This window comes from Pelophylax lessonae (assembly GCF_965119305.1).
Source record: "Pelophylax lessonae genome assembly, chromosome: 4".
In the NCBI taxonomy this organism is placed as follows: Eukaryota; Metazoa; Chordata; class Amphibia; order Anura; family Ranidae; genus Pelophylax; species Pelophylax lessonae.
Window position 1 is genome coordinate 610136733 of NC_138771.1, and position 19852 is coordinate 610156584.

At 41.5% G+C, this 19852-nt stretch overlaps 1 protein-coding gene across 1 annotated transcript in view; it reads right to left on the minus strand.

Annotated features, from left to right (window-relative positions):
• Positions 1–19852, minus strand: part of LOC309552827 (uncharacterized protein) — a gene marked incomplete at its 5' end in the record, with an annotated part of 75671 nt that overhangs the window by 46182 nt on the left and 9637 nt on the right. Inside the window, 3 exons of the mRNA XM_082253737.1 lie at positions 45–1056; positions 11539–11683; positions 13139–14117. Of these exons, the coding sequence (XP_082109863.1) occupies positions 45–1056; positions 11539–11683; positions 13139–14117 (2136 nt within the window). The remainder of the gene's footprint in view (positions 1–44; positions 1057–11538; positions 11684–13138; positions 14118–19852) is intronic.

The following is a 19852-nucleotide window of genomic DNA, read 5'->3' on the forward strand; positions in this document are numbered from 1 at the left end:
GTTAAGCTTTAATTAGGTGTTGCCTAAATTTATGTGAAATTCACAACATATAAACAGATTCTGTCCTGTGTGAATGTTCCGATGAAAAATTATATGGTTTCTCTCCTATGTGACTCTTTTGGTGTCTAGTAAGATTTCCCTTTTCAGTAAAGCACTTGTCACAATATGAACATCTAAATGGCTTCTCTCCTGTGTGAACCCTCTGGTGTTTGATCAGATCAGATTTGGCTATAAAACATTTATCACACAAAGAACACAGGAATGGTTTCTCTCCTGTGTGAATCATCAGGTGTTTAGCAAGATTAGCCTTTTCTGTGAAGCACTTGTCACATTCAGAACATCCAAATGGTTTCTGTCCTTTGTGAGTCCTCTGGTGTTTGGTCAGATTTGATTTGAACCTAAAACGTTTATCACATTCTGGACACACATATGGCTTTTCTTCTATGTGAATCTTCTGGTGTATAGTAAGATGTGACTTCTCTTTGAAGCTCTTGTTACATTCCAAACATCTATATGGTCTCTCTCCTGTGTGAATCCTCTGGTGTTGAGTAAGATTTCCCTTTTCCGCAAAGGATTTGTCACATTCTGAGCATTTAAAGGGTTTCTCCCCTGTGTGAATTCTCAGGTGACCAATAAGAATTTGCTTTTTTGCGAAACACTTGCCACATATCACACATCTATATGGGTTTACTCCTGTGTGAGCCCTCTGGTGTTGGGTTAGCTCCGATTTGGACCTAAAAAGTTTATCACACTCGGAGCATAAATATGGCTTCTCGCCAGTGTGAATCATCAGATGATTGGTTAGACTTCCCTTTTCTGGGAAGCATTTGTCACATTCTGGACATCTAAAAAGCTTCTCCCCTGTGTGGATCTTCTGGTGTTTTCTAAGACCTGATTTATCGGTGAAGCACTTGTCACATTCTGAACATTTAAATGGTTTCTCTCCATTATGATTCCTCTGACGAATTATTAAATGCTCCATAATTCTAAAGGCCTGCTTACAATCCGTAGAAGAAAATGGCTTTTCACTAGTGGAACTCATCATTTGGTGATAATCTGCTTAAATCTAAATCCTTTTCACAATTCAGTTTATTAAACCACCTGTAGGAAACATAAAATGTTTTGTAGAATCATGAGTGTAGACAGTATCAAAGTTGAGGTATGAATGTAAAAATTGCTATTCTAAATAGGAAATAACCATTTTTTGTAGATTTAGTGTTTATTTTACCACAACTAACTTAAAAAAATGTGAGTTTAAAGAATAATTTTAGGCACAGCTATATTGGACCATTATTGAGCGTCCTTCTCTTCCCTGCAGCCTCCGCTGACTAACATGGGGGATCATGTAAACGAACTGGAACGGGCTAAAAAATAAGTATACAGATCTTTTTTACACAGGTTAGGCAGCATAGGTAGCAGGAGGGAACGTTTTTAGGATTAGTTAGGCTGGAATTCTACTTATCAAAAAAATTCCACTTAAAGTGACAAATAGATATTCAGGTAGATATTGTACGGATAGCCTCCATTTTCAGTCATTCCCCTACCTTACCCTTGTACTCAGTGCAGTTGTACAGGATGTCTAAATATTCTCACGCAATCCAACAGGTAACAGAGCTTGACCACATGCACTTGGTAATATAACAGTCAAAGTCAGACAAGCTCCTTTTACACGAATGATCCGATCAGATCCGCCTGTCAGTTTTTTAGGCGGATCTGATTGGATCCTCCATGCATCACTATGGGGCAGCAGATGTCAGCGGAGTAATGTCCGCTGACACCCACTGCTCTCCGATCCGATCCTGTCCGTGAAATCCGGACGGATGGAAACCCTATTTTCCATCCGTCCAGGAGGATCAGATCGGATGGGATGAGAGCGGACAGGTGGTCTGTTCTCATCCGATTCCCTATAGAGAGCAGCGGGGCGCTGACACCTCCCTCTCCGCACACAGTGCGGAGATGAAGCTGTCATCCGCCGGCTCAGCGGGGATCGGCGGATCGATCCCGCTGAGCAGAGAACGGACCGCAGCACGCAACGGACCGTGTGAAAGAAGCCTTAGGAAGTTTTGGCAGTTTTGAGAACTTGCTAAATCAAGAAACTACTATATTTTAAAGTGGAACTAAAGCAAACATTTAGAAAACAGTGAGTAGGCAGCTTTTAATTGCAGAAGAGCTTAGCTATCTCTTCTGCAAACCCAAGTGTGCAGATGTGTCGCAAGACGCGCTCAGGACTCAAAGGCCTCTGGCACATCTGCGCATGCGTAGGAGGGTGGGGGGAAAAATAATTCTCAGCAGCACAAATCAACATCATCAATAAGAATTTTTTTTAATAATAAAAATATACACACACACACACACACACACACACAGTATCTCACAAAAGTAAGTACACCCCACATATTTTTGTAAATATTTTATTATACCTTTTCATGTGACAACACTGAAGAAATGACACTTTGCTACAATGTAAGGTAGTGAGTGTACAGCTTGTATAACAGTGTCAATTTGCTGTCCCCTCAAAATAACTCAACACACAGCCATTAATGTCTAAACTGCTGGCAACAAAAGTGAGTACATGGCCGCCATTATTTTCCAGTACTGCCTTTGCCCTCTTGGGCACGGATTTCACCAGAGCTTCACAGGTTGCCACTGGAGTCCTCTTCCACTCCTCCATGATCACATGGGTATGGAGACTTGCTTGGCCAGTCCATCACCTTTACCCTCAGCTTCTTTAGCAAGGCAGTGGTCATCTTGGAGGTGTGTTTGGGGTCGTTATGCTGAAATATTGCCCTGCGGCCCAGTCTCCGAAGGGAGGGGATCATGCTCTGCTTCAGTATGTCACAGTACATGTTGGCATTCATGGTTCCCTCAATGAACTGTAGCTCCCCAGTGCCGGGAGCACTCATGCAGCCCCAGATAATGTCACTCCCACCACCATGCTTGACTGCAGGCAAGACACAATTGTCTTTGTACTCCTCACCTGGTGACACGCTTGACACCATCTGAACCAAATAAGCTTATCTTGGTCTCATCAGACCACAGGACATGGTTCCAGTAATCCATGTCCTTAGTCTGCTTGTCTTCAGCAAACTGTTTGCAGGCTTTCTTGTGAAACATCTTTAGAAGAGGCTTCCTTTTGGGACGACAGCCATGCAGATCAATTTGATGCAGTGTGCGGCGTATGGTCTGAGCACTGACAGGCTGACCTCCCCCACCCCTTCAACCTCTGCTGGCAGCACTTGTATGTCTATTTCCCAAAGACAACCGCTGGATATGACGCTGAGCATGTGCACTCAACTTCTTTGGTCGACCATGGCGAGGCCTGTTCTGAGTGGAACCTGTCCTGTTAAACCACTGTATGGTCTTGGCTACCGTGTTGCAGCTCAGTTTCAGGGTCTTGGCAATCTTCTTATAGCCTAGGCCATCTTTATGTAGAGCAGGGATCCTCAAACTATAGCCCTCCAGCTGTTTTAGAACAACACATCCTATGGAGGCATTGTAAAACTCTGATATTCACAGACAAGACTAGACATGATGGGAATTGTAGTTCCTGAACAACTGGAGGGCCATAGTTTGAAGACCCCTGATGTAGAGAAACAACTCTTTTTTGCAGATCCTCAGAGAGTTCTTTGCCATGAGGTGCCAGAACTTTCAGTGACCAGTATGAGAGAGTGAGAGCGATAACACCAAATTTAACACACCTGCTCCCCATTCACACCTGAGACCTTGTAACACTAACGAGACACATGACACCGGGGAGGGAAAATGGCTAATTGGTCCCAATTTGGACATTTTCACTTAGGGATGTACTCACTTTTGTTGCCAGCGGTTTAGACATTAATGGCGGTGTGCTGAGTTATTTTGAGAGGACAGACAATTTACACTATTATACAAGCTGTACACTCACTACTTTACAATTGTAGCAAAGTGTCATTTCTTCAGTGTTGTCACATGAAAAGATATAATAAAATAATTACAAAAATGTGAGGGGTGTACTGACTTTTGTGAAATACTGGGTGTGAGTGTATGTGATATACATATATACATAGGATCACACCGTGGGAGTATAAAACACACATAGGATCCCTTGAATGGTTTGGCTTACATGCAAAAAACAAACCAAGAAATAAAAAATATATGAAGCTTCTGCACCTTCTAGGGTGCAAAAAAATCCATTTTGGGTTGCCATTAACAACACCGCACGTTTTTAATGTGTGCCAAAAGAGATCCAATCCTCCTGATTAGAGATGGGGGGACACAGAGCTGGGAGTCCCCACACTGTACACACATCACCTACAGGAGGAGATAATGGTGAACAACACTGAAATCCCCCCTCCTCCTCCATCACACAGATCACTATACCACCCTCCTCCTCCATCACATATCTCTCAGTGTCCTCCTCTGTAGAAGAAGTATTTTACATACCTAACACAGGACAGTCTGCACTGAGTACAGGACCAGATGTCACTTCCTGTCTTTCTCTGCTGCTGTGCACTCTGGAAATCACTCCCCACTCTCCTCACTTCTTAGGTTCCTCTTCTCTGAGTTCCCAACTTCCTAAACTGACAGCTCTACCCCTCCCCACCATTCACCTTATAATCCCTGCACACCTCTACTCTGTTCTAGAGGACTTCTACTTATTATCTGTATATACTATGGTCAGGACTGAAAATCCAATAAAAAAAAATGTACTTAGGTAGATATAAAATGAATGATGTTGTTTGTATTCTGCTTTGCAGCCAGTTAGAGGAGTTTTAGACTCCTTATAACAGAGACGTCTATGGAGCTCATCTCCACGTTCTGCAAAGAAAAGAAATATAATATATATTTTTTTTAATTTTATTTGTACACTTGTTAAAAATCTGCATTTTTTTTTTTTTGCTAGCAATTACTGTACAGTAAACCCCCCTCCATCGCGGGGGTTACGTTCCGGACCCACCCACAAAAAGTGAAAATCCGCGAAATAGAAAAACCCTATTAAAATACACTGTAGGCATGTTTTTTTACTGTCACTCTACTTTTAAAAGCATTTTAGGGTCTTTAAACACACTTTTAAAACAATAGAGACAGAGAAACAGAGCATTGGAAAACACAAAAATATTTAATTCTCAATGATTTAATTAGTAAAATAACATTACAGAAAAAAAACGCAATATACCGGGACTGCAAAAACTGAACCGCGATGGAGCGGGGGTTTACTGTAACCCCCCCCCCCCCAAAAAAAAAAAAAAGTATATTTCTAATATGTCTATGTTTTTTAAAATTTGACACACCAGAGAAGAAAATGGCGGTAGTTGCAATTTTTTTTATGTTGCACGATATTTGGGAAATTATTTATGAAACGCATAGCTTCAGAAAAAAAATACACTAAAATGAATTTAACACACGTAAACACAATATAATATCCAATTTTTTGGTAATATATAAAAGATGAGGTTGAGTCGAGTAAATAGATACCAAAGGCGTCAAGTCCTAAAATTGCACATACCCATGGAATCACATGTAGCACCCTCCTCGTTAGGTTGGTAGAGTGTTAGGTAAACTTAGTTCTTTTTGGCTCCTCTGTAATCAATGGAGCATTTGTTTAATTTCCTTTGGCTGTTTTAGGTTTCACAGCCTGCAGGTTTGATTACTCTTCCCTGCCTTCTAGGTACTAGAACAGTGATGGCGAACCTTGACACCCCAGATGTTTTGGAACTACATTTCCCATGATGCTCAACACACTGCAGAGTGCATGAGCATCATGGGAAATGTAGTTCCAAAACATCTGGGGTGCCAAGGTTTGCCATCACTGTTCTGGAACATAGGAGTGGAGCAAGGCAAATAGTCAGCATGAATATTTATGGAGGGTGCCCAGAAGGTGAGAAGGAGAAGCACGTAGTCTGAGGTGCGGAACAGAAGTGTCTTCCTGTCCAGGGATTCCACCTGTTCAGGTAAGAGTTGCAGGGCTGGATATACCACATCTGATGTGGGGGTGGGGGGAGGGGGAAAGAGGATGCAGGGGTCAGCAGGACAGAGGACAGTGTCAGCAGCTTGTATCCCATATATCCCATACTACCCTACACCCCATCCTGGTTACCTTAACCATTTGCCGACATGCATGGTAGCCTTACTGCTACAGTGCAGGACGGCTGTGCAGAATAACATATATATATGTATATATATATATATATATATATATATATATATATATATATATATGTATATGTATATATATATATATATATATATATATATATATATATATATGTAGGGTTACCATTAGCAACAGCATGACAGTTCAACATTTTCCCAAATGTTTTATCTCAGTCAGGAAACAGTCCAGTAGCTTTGGTTTTTGTATTTTTATTGAGAACTTGGGTAGGAGAAGGGAATGAGTGGGATACTCCAACATGTATAACTATGCACAATCTGCTGGGACGACTGAATATTGCTGAATGCGGCAAGGCCGCTGCTTCACCTTGGAAACAGCGATAAAGTTGTGATAAATGGACCGCTTTAGATAAGCTGTACTTGTAATGCAGAACACACTTCAGGGCCCTTCTTGGCATCCCCTTTTGTTCCTATTCTTCAGGACTTTGTACTTGGCACATCCTTTACTATCATACTCTCTGTGTGAGCTAGCTCCTTGATCCCTTGACTTCTCTGGAGTGGTCCCCCTTCCTTGGCAGGTCCCTCAGTACTCACAAACACTGTTTTTCCCATAAGACTCTGCCAGCAGCTCCACCGTCAGCACTCTGGATCCTCTCCAGCTCAGGTCCACATCCGGTTCACTAGGCCAACTGCCTAAGACCACATTCCTCTCGCTCTGCAGGAGGAGAGGCAGCCATCCACCTCGTCCTGGGAATCTGTTTCCCGCTTAAGACGCCCTGTCACATGTCCCCTCAGTATTTATGGCCAATCCCAGGATGCATTGCAAAATTTGCGGTCCCTATTACATTGTATGCTTGTTTTACTTGCTTTAATGTAAGTACCATTTTTATTTGAATAAAGAAGTACATTTTTTTATGCAATACTTCACTATATGAGGCTCTTCTTCTTGTATATGACCTGGGAGTTTTCTTACATAAATTGATAGATGTGAACCACACATGAGGCTGTATCGATTTTATTGAATACATCATACATATGGAGAGGATCCAGTAACAACCATTGATGAGACCGGTATACAGAACATACCTGGCTGAGGGAAACCCATATTAACATCACGCTGGTTACCCCTGTAGGGGTGCCGAGCTCCGGTGAGTGCGGGATTAATTGAGAGGGGAGCACTGGTTTCCTCACCCGGCATGCCATATCTGGATCACCCCGAGATTCACCCATCAACGTTACCTGGAATCCAATTGACAGTATAACCACCTTATGGACTTTTACTGCCCATTATTTACATTTCACTAGTCACCTCTTTCCACTTTATGGGTTGACCCATAATGCCATATCGCTCTCAGATATAATTTTATAGACTGCACTTTATCACCCTAAAGCCATCATTATTTATATTATTTCAATTTAATACTACCTATAAGATATATTGGACCCACTTCACACTGCGTCACTTTATTATCATTATTTATTGAACACACTATTGCTATATTCACATGTTTAGTGTTTATTTCACATATTAAGTGCTTTATTTATTTATTGATCAGTGGCCGATGCCCTTTGGCTAATATTGGACCAAACTATTTCAGTCACCTTGTTCACTAAGCACTTTACATTTATATTATATTTATATCTTCTGATTGTGTTATTAATATTTATTTTTACTCACACCACCTACTAGCACCTTATTGCACTGAATGCATCTTTTTTTGATTGTTGATTCTTTCTGATATGTAATTATTTTTAACATATTTATTGTGGTGTTAGAGACATAATAAGCATCACCCCATTATATTAGTACCCCAATACTTTAGGCAGCACCATCCACCTCACCATCTCTATACCAACATTACTACAATAATCAGTGCTAAAAATATGCACTGTTTCTGTAATAATGACACTGGCAAGGAAGGGGTTAACATTGTGGTCGATCAAGGGGTTAAATGTGAGCCTAGGGGAGTGATTCTAACTGTGGGGGGGGGGCATGGCTTCTGAAATGACCATAGAGACCTGTGATCCTATACAGAAGGATCACAGGGGCTCTGTGATCATTCCAGGGAGAAGAACGGTCAGCTGTGTTTACAACAGCTGACCGTTCTTCTCTCTCAGTGGGGAACGATCGCGGGTGTCAGACGGCAATCTGAGCCGCCTGACCCATGCATCGGCTTCCCTGCTGCCGACTGGGGGCGCCCAAGCTCCCTGCTCACGATCGACGTAGCCCTACGCCGGTTTGCCTGGGGGAGCCACACTGCCACAGTAAATACACGGCGTGTGGTCGGCAACCGGTTAAAGCAGGCCATACATGGAGCAAATTTCTTTCCTGCAACCAGGAATCCCTGACAGGGGTATTCCTCCCACTGAGCCATTGTATTCTCCCAGCAGGGGAGAGGGGGAAACTGTCCCCACCAGGAGAAGACAGTGATTATCGCTAGTGGCTATACAAGCTGCTAGCAATAATGGCATGCAGTAGACCTATCAACTTGGTACATTCAGCCTTCCCATACATGGTTGAAATATAACCATCTATGGTCAGCCTAAGTGTATGTATTTATTTCCCCCACAGTCAAATGAACATTTAACCCATGCATTGGTGGTGAGGTGGTGGGGGAGGGACCCTGTTGTATGAGTAAATTAATCAGCATCAAATATTTGGGTTTTAATAATATACATTTTTCCATTTAACGTGTTTTAATGAAGACTATGCTCTTTACATACCTTAAATTACAATTTATACAATTTTGATACGTACATGTTTATATTGATTAGGATTTACAGGGGCAAAGTGGCTAATGACACAATGAACTCCAAGGACAGAGCAATATATCTTACAGTGGAACATTAGAGGCTAAACAAAATTGGCTTAAATCAAAATCTTAAAACGCCAAGAGAAGGATCCTAATTTCAAAAAGTAAAAATTGTGTTCAGATGTGTCCAATAAGAGTGACAAATGTAATTCACATGTCTGAAAATAAAGATCTCTATCCTTTTGTAAAGATTCTTTATTTTAACCTAATATAGTATATTTTCTTGCAGGCAGTAGGCAGAATACTGTAACAATTTACTGCAGAAAAAGAGGACAGATTTTTTGGAAATTAGTTTGAACTAAGAATGTCGGCTATGCCGTTTAGTTGAGAACTTTGCAGGAATTTAAAGCATAACTCCACTTTGTTAAGAAAAAAGCATTCCCTTCTTGGTAATCTCTGTACATTACAAGGATTTTAACAAACTTTGTTGCAGCTTCCTACCTTTTGTTACTCTGAAAAAATCACTGTTTGTTCCTCTGTGCCCATGTACTGAGTGAGTTTAATGGGAGTGGTTTCATAATTATCAATCAGCTACTGCATCTGCAGGGCATTAATGAGGAAAGCTGCATGATTTGCATCCCTTTAGTCGTGATTTCCTATTGAAATTATCTCACCAAAATTTACAATTTTTTTTGCAGGGGATGCCTGAAATCTTAGTTGTATCTTAGTGCAGACTTCTGGGAAAGTCAGTGAGCCAATCACACAAGCAGGAAATTATGTTTCTGGGGGGTGTTCAGTACACATTCTGTGTACAGAACACCTCCAGGTAGCCATATTGTAATGCATTTTTAGAAAATTACAGCTGCAGATTGAAAAGGAAAGGTATTTTTTCGTAACATTCAATTACAATATGATTTGTGTCACAATTGTATACACTATATTATTTTTTCTTTATTTGCAATTTTTTCCCCCACGAAAGTGGAGTTGCCCTTTAAAGATAGCTTAGCCTAATGATGGTTGAATTTTGCCCTAACATGCAACTGTGTCTACCTATATACTGTACAGATAGCAAGAGAGAAAAAAAACTAGAGTGAATGTTTTCTAATAATAATTTCATTAATAATTTTGTTCCATGAACAAATTCCTATTCAGATTTTGTGGTCCTGTAAGTTTTTAAATCTATTTTTTTAGTGTTTTTTCCACTCATCCTCATTTCCATTTCGGCCAAAAACAGAATGATGATTACCTGGTCCTGCAGCCTCCTCGGATGCTTATATCCCATTTTCCAGAAGGCTGCAGATTCAGTAAACAGAGCAGAGAGAGGGCGGGATGGGAGGATAGGCCAATGCATCATTGGAGCCAGCTGCCTACACCGAGATGGCAGGACCCACTGTATGGCAAAGAAACAATCGATCTCAGCAGAGCAACACTAGATTTGCTGTGTGTGTGTGCTGCTTTAAAAAAAAAAAAAACTTTCAGTATACAATTGCCATATCCAAAATATGCACAAAAATCTTTAGACGTCTCAGTTAAATATTTATTTAATCACTGCCCGGTTCCGGTAGTTGATAAATTTAAGTATCTGGGGGTGGTGGTCTCGGCGGACCCGAATCAGTATAGCGTGCTCAACATTAGCCCTCTTCTAACAAGGTTCCGGGATAAAATTAGGATTTGGACTAAGCTCTGGCTCTCCCTAGCGGGACGGGTAAACCTTATCAAAATTATTTTAAATATTTATTTAAAATGCAATTACAGGTTTCTCTTTACAGTGGCTCTGGTTAATCTTTTTCTGTTGAATTAGATGTGTGTGCTGTGAAAAGCTCAAATCAGATTTGAAACATTAGGTCCTCTTCTAACATTAAGTCTTCTATGTGCAAGTTAAACAAGGGCTTAGTGTCTTTTCTGTTTACAAAAGCTTTTATTGGAAAGTCAAAAACCAAACATCACAAAGCTTATTAAAAGTCAATCATAACATGGCAAATACAGCAGCGAGATGTCTCTGGTAAGATAATGTACAACATATCAAGCAGATCATGTAAATATCATATTGGTAACACATTTAGTATCGTGATAACATTATAACACATTTAAAGGAAGTTAGGGACATTTGTCCCAGCTATCCCACTTGCTATGGAACAGATGTAGAGAATTGTGTAAGGAGTGAAAAACATATTCTGAGAGTCTGAGGACCTCCATCCTAGAAACTACCTGAGACCATAAAATCGTGGGAGACCTCCAATTAAGAGCAATAATCCATTGGATAGCGCTAAATAGGGTATGAAGTAACCTAGGCAAGAGAACTGGGATATCCGGGATCTGTGCAAAAAGAAGGCATGTCCTGGGACAAATAGGGATGTCTCTATCAGATAACTGCAGGATTTTAGCTTTAGTTAGGTCCCACATTCCCTTAAGGTGTTTACAGCTCCAAAACAAATGCAATAATGAGCCTTCTTTCGTGCAGCCCATAAAGCAAGTAGGTGATGTGGAGGGATAGAATGAATGAATCTAGTAAAAAGCTTAATCAGGGTTTCTCTGCTTTTAGTAGATCGGGTGCACTTACGAAGATTATATAGCATCTTTTGCCAATCTAAAGGGGAAATAGAGCACTCCAAGTCCCGTTCCCAGTTCAGCATATATTTATGCTTCTCAGGGAGTGGAAACTCATTAAGATGGTGGTACATACTTTAGATCAAACCCCTTCCCCTTGGGGAGGAGTAACAAATGACCTCAAATGGTGTATGAGGTGGACAAAGATTCAAGGAGCCTTGAGCTTGAAAAAATTCTCTAATAAGATTGTAACTATCAGCCTCAGAGCTGGGAATCTTATAAATAGCGCGTATCTGATCAAATGAGCAAAACATATTATTAATAGACAGGGCTTTTAGAGACACTGGACCTCTAGAGATCAATGGAGTAAGGGAGCACCGATCCAGAAGGAAAGAGTGGTATCCAAATTCCCCCAAATATGTAGTCAATGGAGATACTTCAGAGATCAGTTTATAATTGCCCTTGGATCTTGTCCACGTCTGGTAAAGATGATTAATGATTTTGTTGGATTGAAGTAAGATTCTTGAAACCCTATTTTTGGACCAAAGTAAGGACTGCAAGAAGCAGGGGTGAATAGATGCCTGTTCAAAAGCAAGCCATGGAGTATCCTTATCAGATGAATGCCATTTGGCGATTTGGGTAAATTTCGCAGAGAGGTAATAGGACCACAGGTCTGGAAGGCCCAAACTGCCCAATTGTTCAGGGGCATGAAGTACATGTCTATTGCATCTGGGCTTCCTACCATTCCAAATAAATTTAGATAAATCTCTTTGGAGAGAGGATATGTGAGAAAAAGGGACATTAACCGGGAGGGCCCTAAAAAATGAAAATAATTTAGGTAGTATAATCATCTTTATCGCAGCAATCCTGCCTAGGAAGGAAATATGGTATGAGGACCAAGAGGATATGAGAGTTCTAGTTAGGGCAAACAAGGCAGGGAAGTCTGTTACGAACATTGATTCATAATGGGGAGTAATATGCACGCCCAAGTACCTAAAGGATTTAGCACAGCAGGAGAAAGAAAAGCTCTCCTTGAGAGAAACCTGTAACCAACTGGGCAAGCTCAAATGCAATATAGAGCATTTAGATATGTTAACTCCCAAACCAGAAATACCCTGAAAGGCTTTTAATTCTAATAATAATTGGGGGGTTGAAACATGTGGATCTGATAAAAACAGCAAAACGTTATCTGCATAAAGGCTCATTTTAAATTCCCTGCCCCCTTTGTATATCCCTTGATCTTATGGTTATTTCGAAGGGCACAGGCAAAAGGCTCAATTGCCAAAGCGAACAGAAGAGGGGATAGGGGGAAATCCTGTCTGGTACTCCTTTTGAGAGGAAAAAACTCAGAATTACAGCCAGGGATACACACTCTAGTTTGGGGAGAGTTGTACAAAGCTCTAAAGCCCTGAAGGAATCTATCACCCAAACCAAATCTAGGAAGGAGGAGCTCAAGATAAGACCAGCTGACGCTGACAAAAGCCTTGTGTATATCAAGACTAACAATGTACGTAGGGTGTTTATGTAAGTTAGCATCTTGTATAATATTGGTGACCGATCTAATATTATCTGTAAGTTGTCTATTCGGAATAAAACCTGTTTGATCCCGGGATCAATAAGTGAGGTAATATCATTCGCCAGTCTATTAATGTGCAAGTTAAACAAGGGCTCTGTGAATTTTCTGTAAATGTTGATTTATCAAGAACATTTTTCATTTGTACCAAGCACTTTCTGAATATCTAAATAACGTCCTTATGTGTTTTCAGGTGTTTTTTCAGATCTGACTTTTGGGGGAAGCACTTTGCACATATTGAACATGTAAATGGCTTCTCTCCTGTGTGAACCCTCTGATGGACAGTAAGATTATACATTCGTGAGAAGCACTTGTCACATTCTGAACATCTAAAAGGCTTCTCTCCTGTGTGGACCATCTGGTGTTTAATAAGAGTAGTTCTGTGTGAGAAGCACTTGTAACATTCTGAACATCTGAAAGGCTTCTCTCCTGTGTGGACCCTCTGGTGATTAAACAGCTCTCTTTTACTACTAAAACCTTTATTACATTCAGAACACAGATATGGATATTCTTCTGAATGAGTTCTCCAATGACGGTCAAAACACTCTTTTAATCTGAAACATATATTACATTCAGAGCATTGATATGGCTTCTCTCCTGTGTGAATTGTCTGGTGTCGAGTAAGACCAGACATGTTTGAGAAACACTTGTTACATTCTGAACATTTGAAAGGCTCCTCCCCTTTGTGAATCCATTGGTGTTTCATGAGCATTGCTTTTTTGCTGAAACATTGATCACATTCAGTACACTGATACGGCTTCTCTTCTTTGTGAATCATCCGGTGTTCAGTCAGTGAGCTACTGCGTGAAAACTTTTGATTACACTCAGAACAATGGTATGGCTTTGTGTGACTATTCTGGTGCTGAATAAGATAACCTTTTTTTTTAAAGCTCTTGTCACATTCTGAACACTCAAATGGCTTCTCTCCTGTGTGAATCCTCTGATATTGAATAAGTAGGTCCTTTCCTGAGAAGCGTTTGTCATTTTCTGAACACATAGATGGTCTTTCCTCTGCACGAGTCCTCTGATGATGTATGAAATCAGATTTTACACTAAAGGATTTGTCACAATCAGTGCAAGAAATTAGCTTTTCATCTGCACCATCCATCATATTTTGCTGTAACGACCTTTCCCAAATCATCTCTTTAATCCACCTGAAATTAAATTTAAAATTAATGTTTATATGTATGGAATTCTAGTTCAGTAGAAATTGCATTTAAAAACAGGTATTCACAGAGTTGAGGATTGAAACAAGCATAAAATGTGTGTGTTAAAAAAAAAAAAAAAAATGCACATGCGTCCACAAAGTGCATACACAAATACTACCATAAGCCAAACATATAACTAATATTCCTGAGTCCGAAAAATCTTTACAGAATGAAAATAGTGGAAATGATAATCCTGCAAATTTTCCACCAACTCAACTTCATGTCCAGTTGCAGGATCATAAGGATTTAAAAGCACTGCTCTTTCTGCAGCTCCTCTCAAGATTAGGGTAATCTCGGGCTGACACAAATGGTTAAAAGAGGGTGCAAACTAAGTAAAGTAGTATGAAACCATTATTAAAATATAAACATATAAAAAGTGGCCGCTCACATGATTTTCAGATCAAAGAAGCATGTCAAGAATCATCCCTCATGAAAATGTCACTACATTTCAAACTGTAGCCCCTAAGACAGCGCTTGTCAGAAAAAGGAAATTGCCAATGCCTCAAGGAGAGCTCTATCAGATTTCATAGCACTGCTGTGGACAGTGAGAAAGACTTGTCTATGATGCCACATGCTATGAGAAGAGAAGTGGGCATGGCAATGCATTTTCTTGACTCTGCAACCCTTTATCAATGCTGCTAAGGGAGGATGTACTTTGTCTTATAAGCACAACATTGCAGGACCAGGGGAGAGGCATCGAAGTAAAGGTTTGATGTTCAGAGAATTGAAATGGCATCCCCACTAAATACACATTATTGAATAAACAAGAGAGATATAGCAAAAGGAACAATATAATGAATGGAGCAGTCTGCACTGACTCATCTGATAGCTTAAGGTGGTTGTAGACCTAAGACATGAAATATGAAGAAAGAAAATCCCTCTATAGTGTGTACTTGTCTCAATTAGGAACACTTGTTGGCCTGTATAGGCTGCAAAAATTAGCTCACATGGGTTGAACTGACAGCAAAGAACTTAGTATTTCATGGCTAGAGGTACAGTAAGTGTTCACAGGATACAGAAGTAAGTGTCGGCCTGTATAGGCCCCAAAAATTAGCTCACAGGGGTTGAACTGACAGCAAAGAATGTAGTATATGATGGCTAGAGGTACATTAGGCATTCACACAGTATACAGAAGTAAGTGTCGGCCTGTATAGGCTGCAAAAATTAGCTCACATGGGTTGAACTGATAGCAAAAAACTTAGTATTTGATGGCTAGAGGTACAGTAGGCCTTCACAGTATACAGAAGTAAGTGTCGACCTGTATAGGCTCCAAAAAATAGCTCACATGGTTTGAACTGACAGCAAAGAACTTAGTTTTTGATGGCTAGAGGTACAGTAGGCATTCACAGTATACAGAAGTAAGTGTCGGCCTGTATAGGCTCCAAAAATTAGCTCACATGAGTTTAACTGACAGCAAAGAAAGTAGTATATGATGGCTAGAGGTACATTAGGCATTCACACAGTATACAGAAGTAAATGTCGGCCTGTATAGGCTCCAAAAATTAGCTCACCTGGGTTGAACTGACAGCAAAAAACTTAGTATTTGATGGCTAGAGGTACAGTAGGCGTTCACAGTATACAGCAGTAAGTGTCGGCCTGTATAGGCCCCAAAAATTAGCCATTCAATGGACATGAAATGCCTTTTATGCCGCTGTATTTAGCGAAAACAAGGTCCAGGAATTGTTGTGGGTGGATGGCGGTCTGGCAGATATTTGTGGCCTGTGATGAGGAATTTCAATGAAACATGGTCTACTGGTGGTCACATGTGTTGAATTCCTCAGAGATCCATGCCTCATTCATTTTTATAAATGTGAGGTAGTCTACACTGTCATGAGCTAGGCGAGTGCGCTTATCGGTCACGATCCCCCCTGCTGCGCTGAATGTCCTTTCAGACAGGACACAGGACGGGGGGCAAGCCAACAGTTCCATTGCAAATTGTGCAAGCTCTGGCCAGAGGTCAAGCCTGCCCACCCAGTAGTCAAGGCGTTCATTGCTCCTCAGAGCGTCCACATCGGCCGCTAACCCGATGTAGTCGGACACCTGTCGGACACCTTTTTTTACGCTCCAACATTTGAGCCACAGAAGCCTGCCATTTCCAGAACAACGTGACAACGGCATCATGGAAGGTGGAGTGTTGGACAACTGTGAGGAGACAGAAGGAGAAGAGGCTGGACGGCGAGAGCATGGAGTGTGGCTTTGTGGGTTCTGACGGTGTTGCTCCCACTGGGCTTGGTGATGGGATTTCAGGTGCCTTCTTAAGGCGGTTGTTCCTAGGTGAGTTTTGGGCTTACCGCGACTCATGCGTTGACTGCAAAGGCTACAGATGGCAACACTGGTGTCAGCAACGGACACATTTAAAAAAGCCCACACTGCGGAGCCATGTGCCGGCATCCAGGGAGCGCCAGATGTGACTGTATATGGTTGATGGCTCACTCCTGATACATTTGCAGTCTGCTTTCTACCTCTTGTGCAATGCAAGTTCTGCCTGCCTCTCCACCCTATCTGCCGGTCCGTCAGTCTGCCAGTTCTACAAATAATTGGCCAGTAACTGTTGTCACTGTGTGTAGCACAGTTAACACAGCAAAAGAGGCCAAATTTTTGCAGGACTAAGATACAATCTTAGAAAAGTATACTGTTAAATAACACCTCACTTCAATCTGTGGTATTGGGGGGGCCACAGGTTTATCACACCAGTTCTACAAATAATTGGCCAGTAACTGTTGTCACTGTGTGTAGCACTGTTTACACAGCAAGAGGCCACATTTTTGCAGGACTAAGATACAATCTTAGAAAATTATACTGTTAAATAACACCCCACTACAATATGTGGTATTGGGGGGGCATTGGTGTATCACACCAGTTCAAAAAATTGGCCAGTGAGTTTGGCGCTGTGTGCACCAGACTTCACTCAGCAAACGAGGCAATATTGTTGCATGACACAAATACACTTGTAAAAGTTTACTCAGATAACACCCCAATTCAATATGTGGTATTGGGAGGCCATTAATGTATCACACCAGTTAAAAAAATTGGCCAGTGAGTTTGGCGCTGTGTGTACCAGACTTCACTCAGCAAACGAGGCAATATTGTTGCATGACACAAATACACTTGTAAAAGTTTACTCAGATAACACCCCACTTCAATATGTGGTATTGGGGGGGCATTAATGTATCACACCAGTTCAAAAAATTGGCCAGTGAGTTTGACGCTGTGTGTATCAGACTTCACTCAGCAAACGAGGCAATATTGTTGCATGACACAAATACACTTGAAAAAGTTTACTCAGATAACACCCCACTTCAATATGTGGTATTGGGGGGGGGGCATTGGTGTATCACACCAGTTCAAAAACTTGGCCAGTGAGTTTGGCGCTGTGTGCACCAGACTTCACTCAGCAAACGAGGCAATATTGTTGCATGACACAAATACACTTGTAAAAGTTTACTCAGATAACACCCCACCTTAATATGTGGTATTGTGGGGGCATTGGTGTATCACACCAGTTCAAAAAATTGGCCAGTGAGTTTGGCGCTGTGTGTACCAGACTTCACTCAGCAAACGAGGCAATATTGTTGCATGATACAAATACACTTGTAAAAGTTTACTCAGATAACACCCCACTTCAATATGTGGTATTTGGGCGGCCACAGGTTTATTACACCAGTTCTACAAATAATTGGCCAGTAACTGTTGTCACTGTGTGTAGCACTGTTTACACAGCAAGAGGCCAAATTTTTGCATGACTAAAATACACTCTTAGAAAATTATACTGTTAAATAACACCCCACTTCAATCTGTTGTATTGGGGGCGCCACAGGTTTATCACACCAGTTCTACAAATAATTGACCAGTAACTGTTGTCACTGTGTGCAGCACTGTTTACACAGCAAGAGGCCAATTTTTTTCAGGACTAAAATACACTCTTAGAAAAATATACTGATAAATAACACCCCACTTCAATATGTGGTATGGGGGGGGGGGGCATTGGTGTATCACACCAGTTCAAAAAATTGGCCAGTGAGTTTGCGCTGTGTGTAGCAGGCTTCACTCAGCAAACGAGGCAATATTGTTGCATGACACAAATAAACATGTAAAAGTATACTCAGATAACACCCCACTTCAATATGTGGTATTGGGGGGGGGCAATTGGTCTATCACACCAGTTATAATACATTATAAGTGCTTTTGTCACTGTGTGTAGTGTTACTGCAGAAACGCTCAGTCTCACCACCACACCTGTCACAATGCTGCACAGTGCACAATAATACTACTAATCCACTATAATATGCTTTCTACAAAGTATATTATACTGTGGATTACCCCCCTCCCCCACCCCCACCCCCCTTTTTAGTGCACTGCACACCAAAAACATTGCAGCCCTTTAAATGACTTTTGTGGACATTAACAGAGCGATTTGTGTCACTGCAGCCGATCTCTAACTGCCCCTAAAGCAACAACTGGATACCTCTCCCTAAACTCAAAAGATACTAGTAGACCTATACCGAAATGCCAGCCCTGAAAAGGACTTTTGTGGATCTTCACAGCGCTATATGTGTCTAGCAAACTCTCCCTCATGAGCACAGCAGACCTCGCCCTACACTGGCAGAAAGCGGAATGTGAAATGGCCGACAGCTCAGGTCTATTTATAGGGTAGGGGGACTGTCCATGTGCTGGAATGTTTCAATTGGCTGTCCCGTTCCACCTGACGGCTGTGTCATGGGTAAAAGTTCTCCCCAATGTAAACTAGTATGGCCGCCGCGAACGACGCCATGTGTTCGCAAATTCAGCGGGTAGCAAACAAGCAAAGTTCGCCGCGAACCGACCGCCGGGTGAACCGCAAGGCCATCTCTATAACTCAACACCAAGTTCAAAATATGGACCCCTTATGTATTTATACATGATCATATCCTCCCTTAATCTCCTCTTCTCAAGAGAGAATACATTCAGTTCCTCTAATCTTTCCTCATAGCTGAGCTCCTCCATGTCTCTTATCAGTTTGGTTGCCTTCTCTGCGCTTTCTCCGGTTCCCCGATATCCTTTTTTGCCCAAAACTTCAATATTGAGTTGGCCCACCCTTTGCAGCTTTAACAGCTTCAACTCTTCTGGTAAGGCTGTCCTCAAGGTTTGGGAGTGGGTCAGTGGGAAAGTTTGACCATTCTTCCAGAAGTGCATTTGTGAGGTTAGGCACTGGATGTTGGACAAGAGGCCTAGCTCGCAGTCTCCGCTCTAGCTCAGGTCCAGTCAAGTTCCTCCACCCCAAACTCACTCATCCATGTCTTTATGAACCTTGCTTTGTGCACTGGTCCAAAGCATTTGGTGGAGGGAGGATTATGGTGTGGGGTTCATTTTTCAGGGGTTGGGCTTGGCCCCTTTGTTCCAGAAAAGTGAACTCCACAAGGTTTAGGAGTGTGTCTATGGGAATGTTTCACCATTCTTCCAGAAGTGCATTTCTGAGGTCAGGCACTGATGTTGGATTAGAAGGCCTTGCTCGCAGTCTCTACTCTAATGCATCCCAAAGGTGTTCAGGTTGAGGTCAGGACTCTGTGCAGGGCAGTCAAGTTCCTCCACACCAAACTCGCTTATCCATGTCTTTATGGACCTTGCATTGTTCACTGGTGCAAAGTCATGTTGGAAAATTTTTGGCATCTATTTACTCAACAAAACTTTATCTTTTATATTTT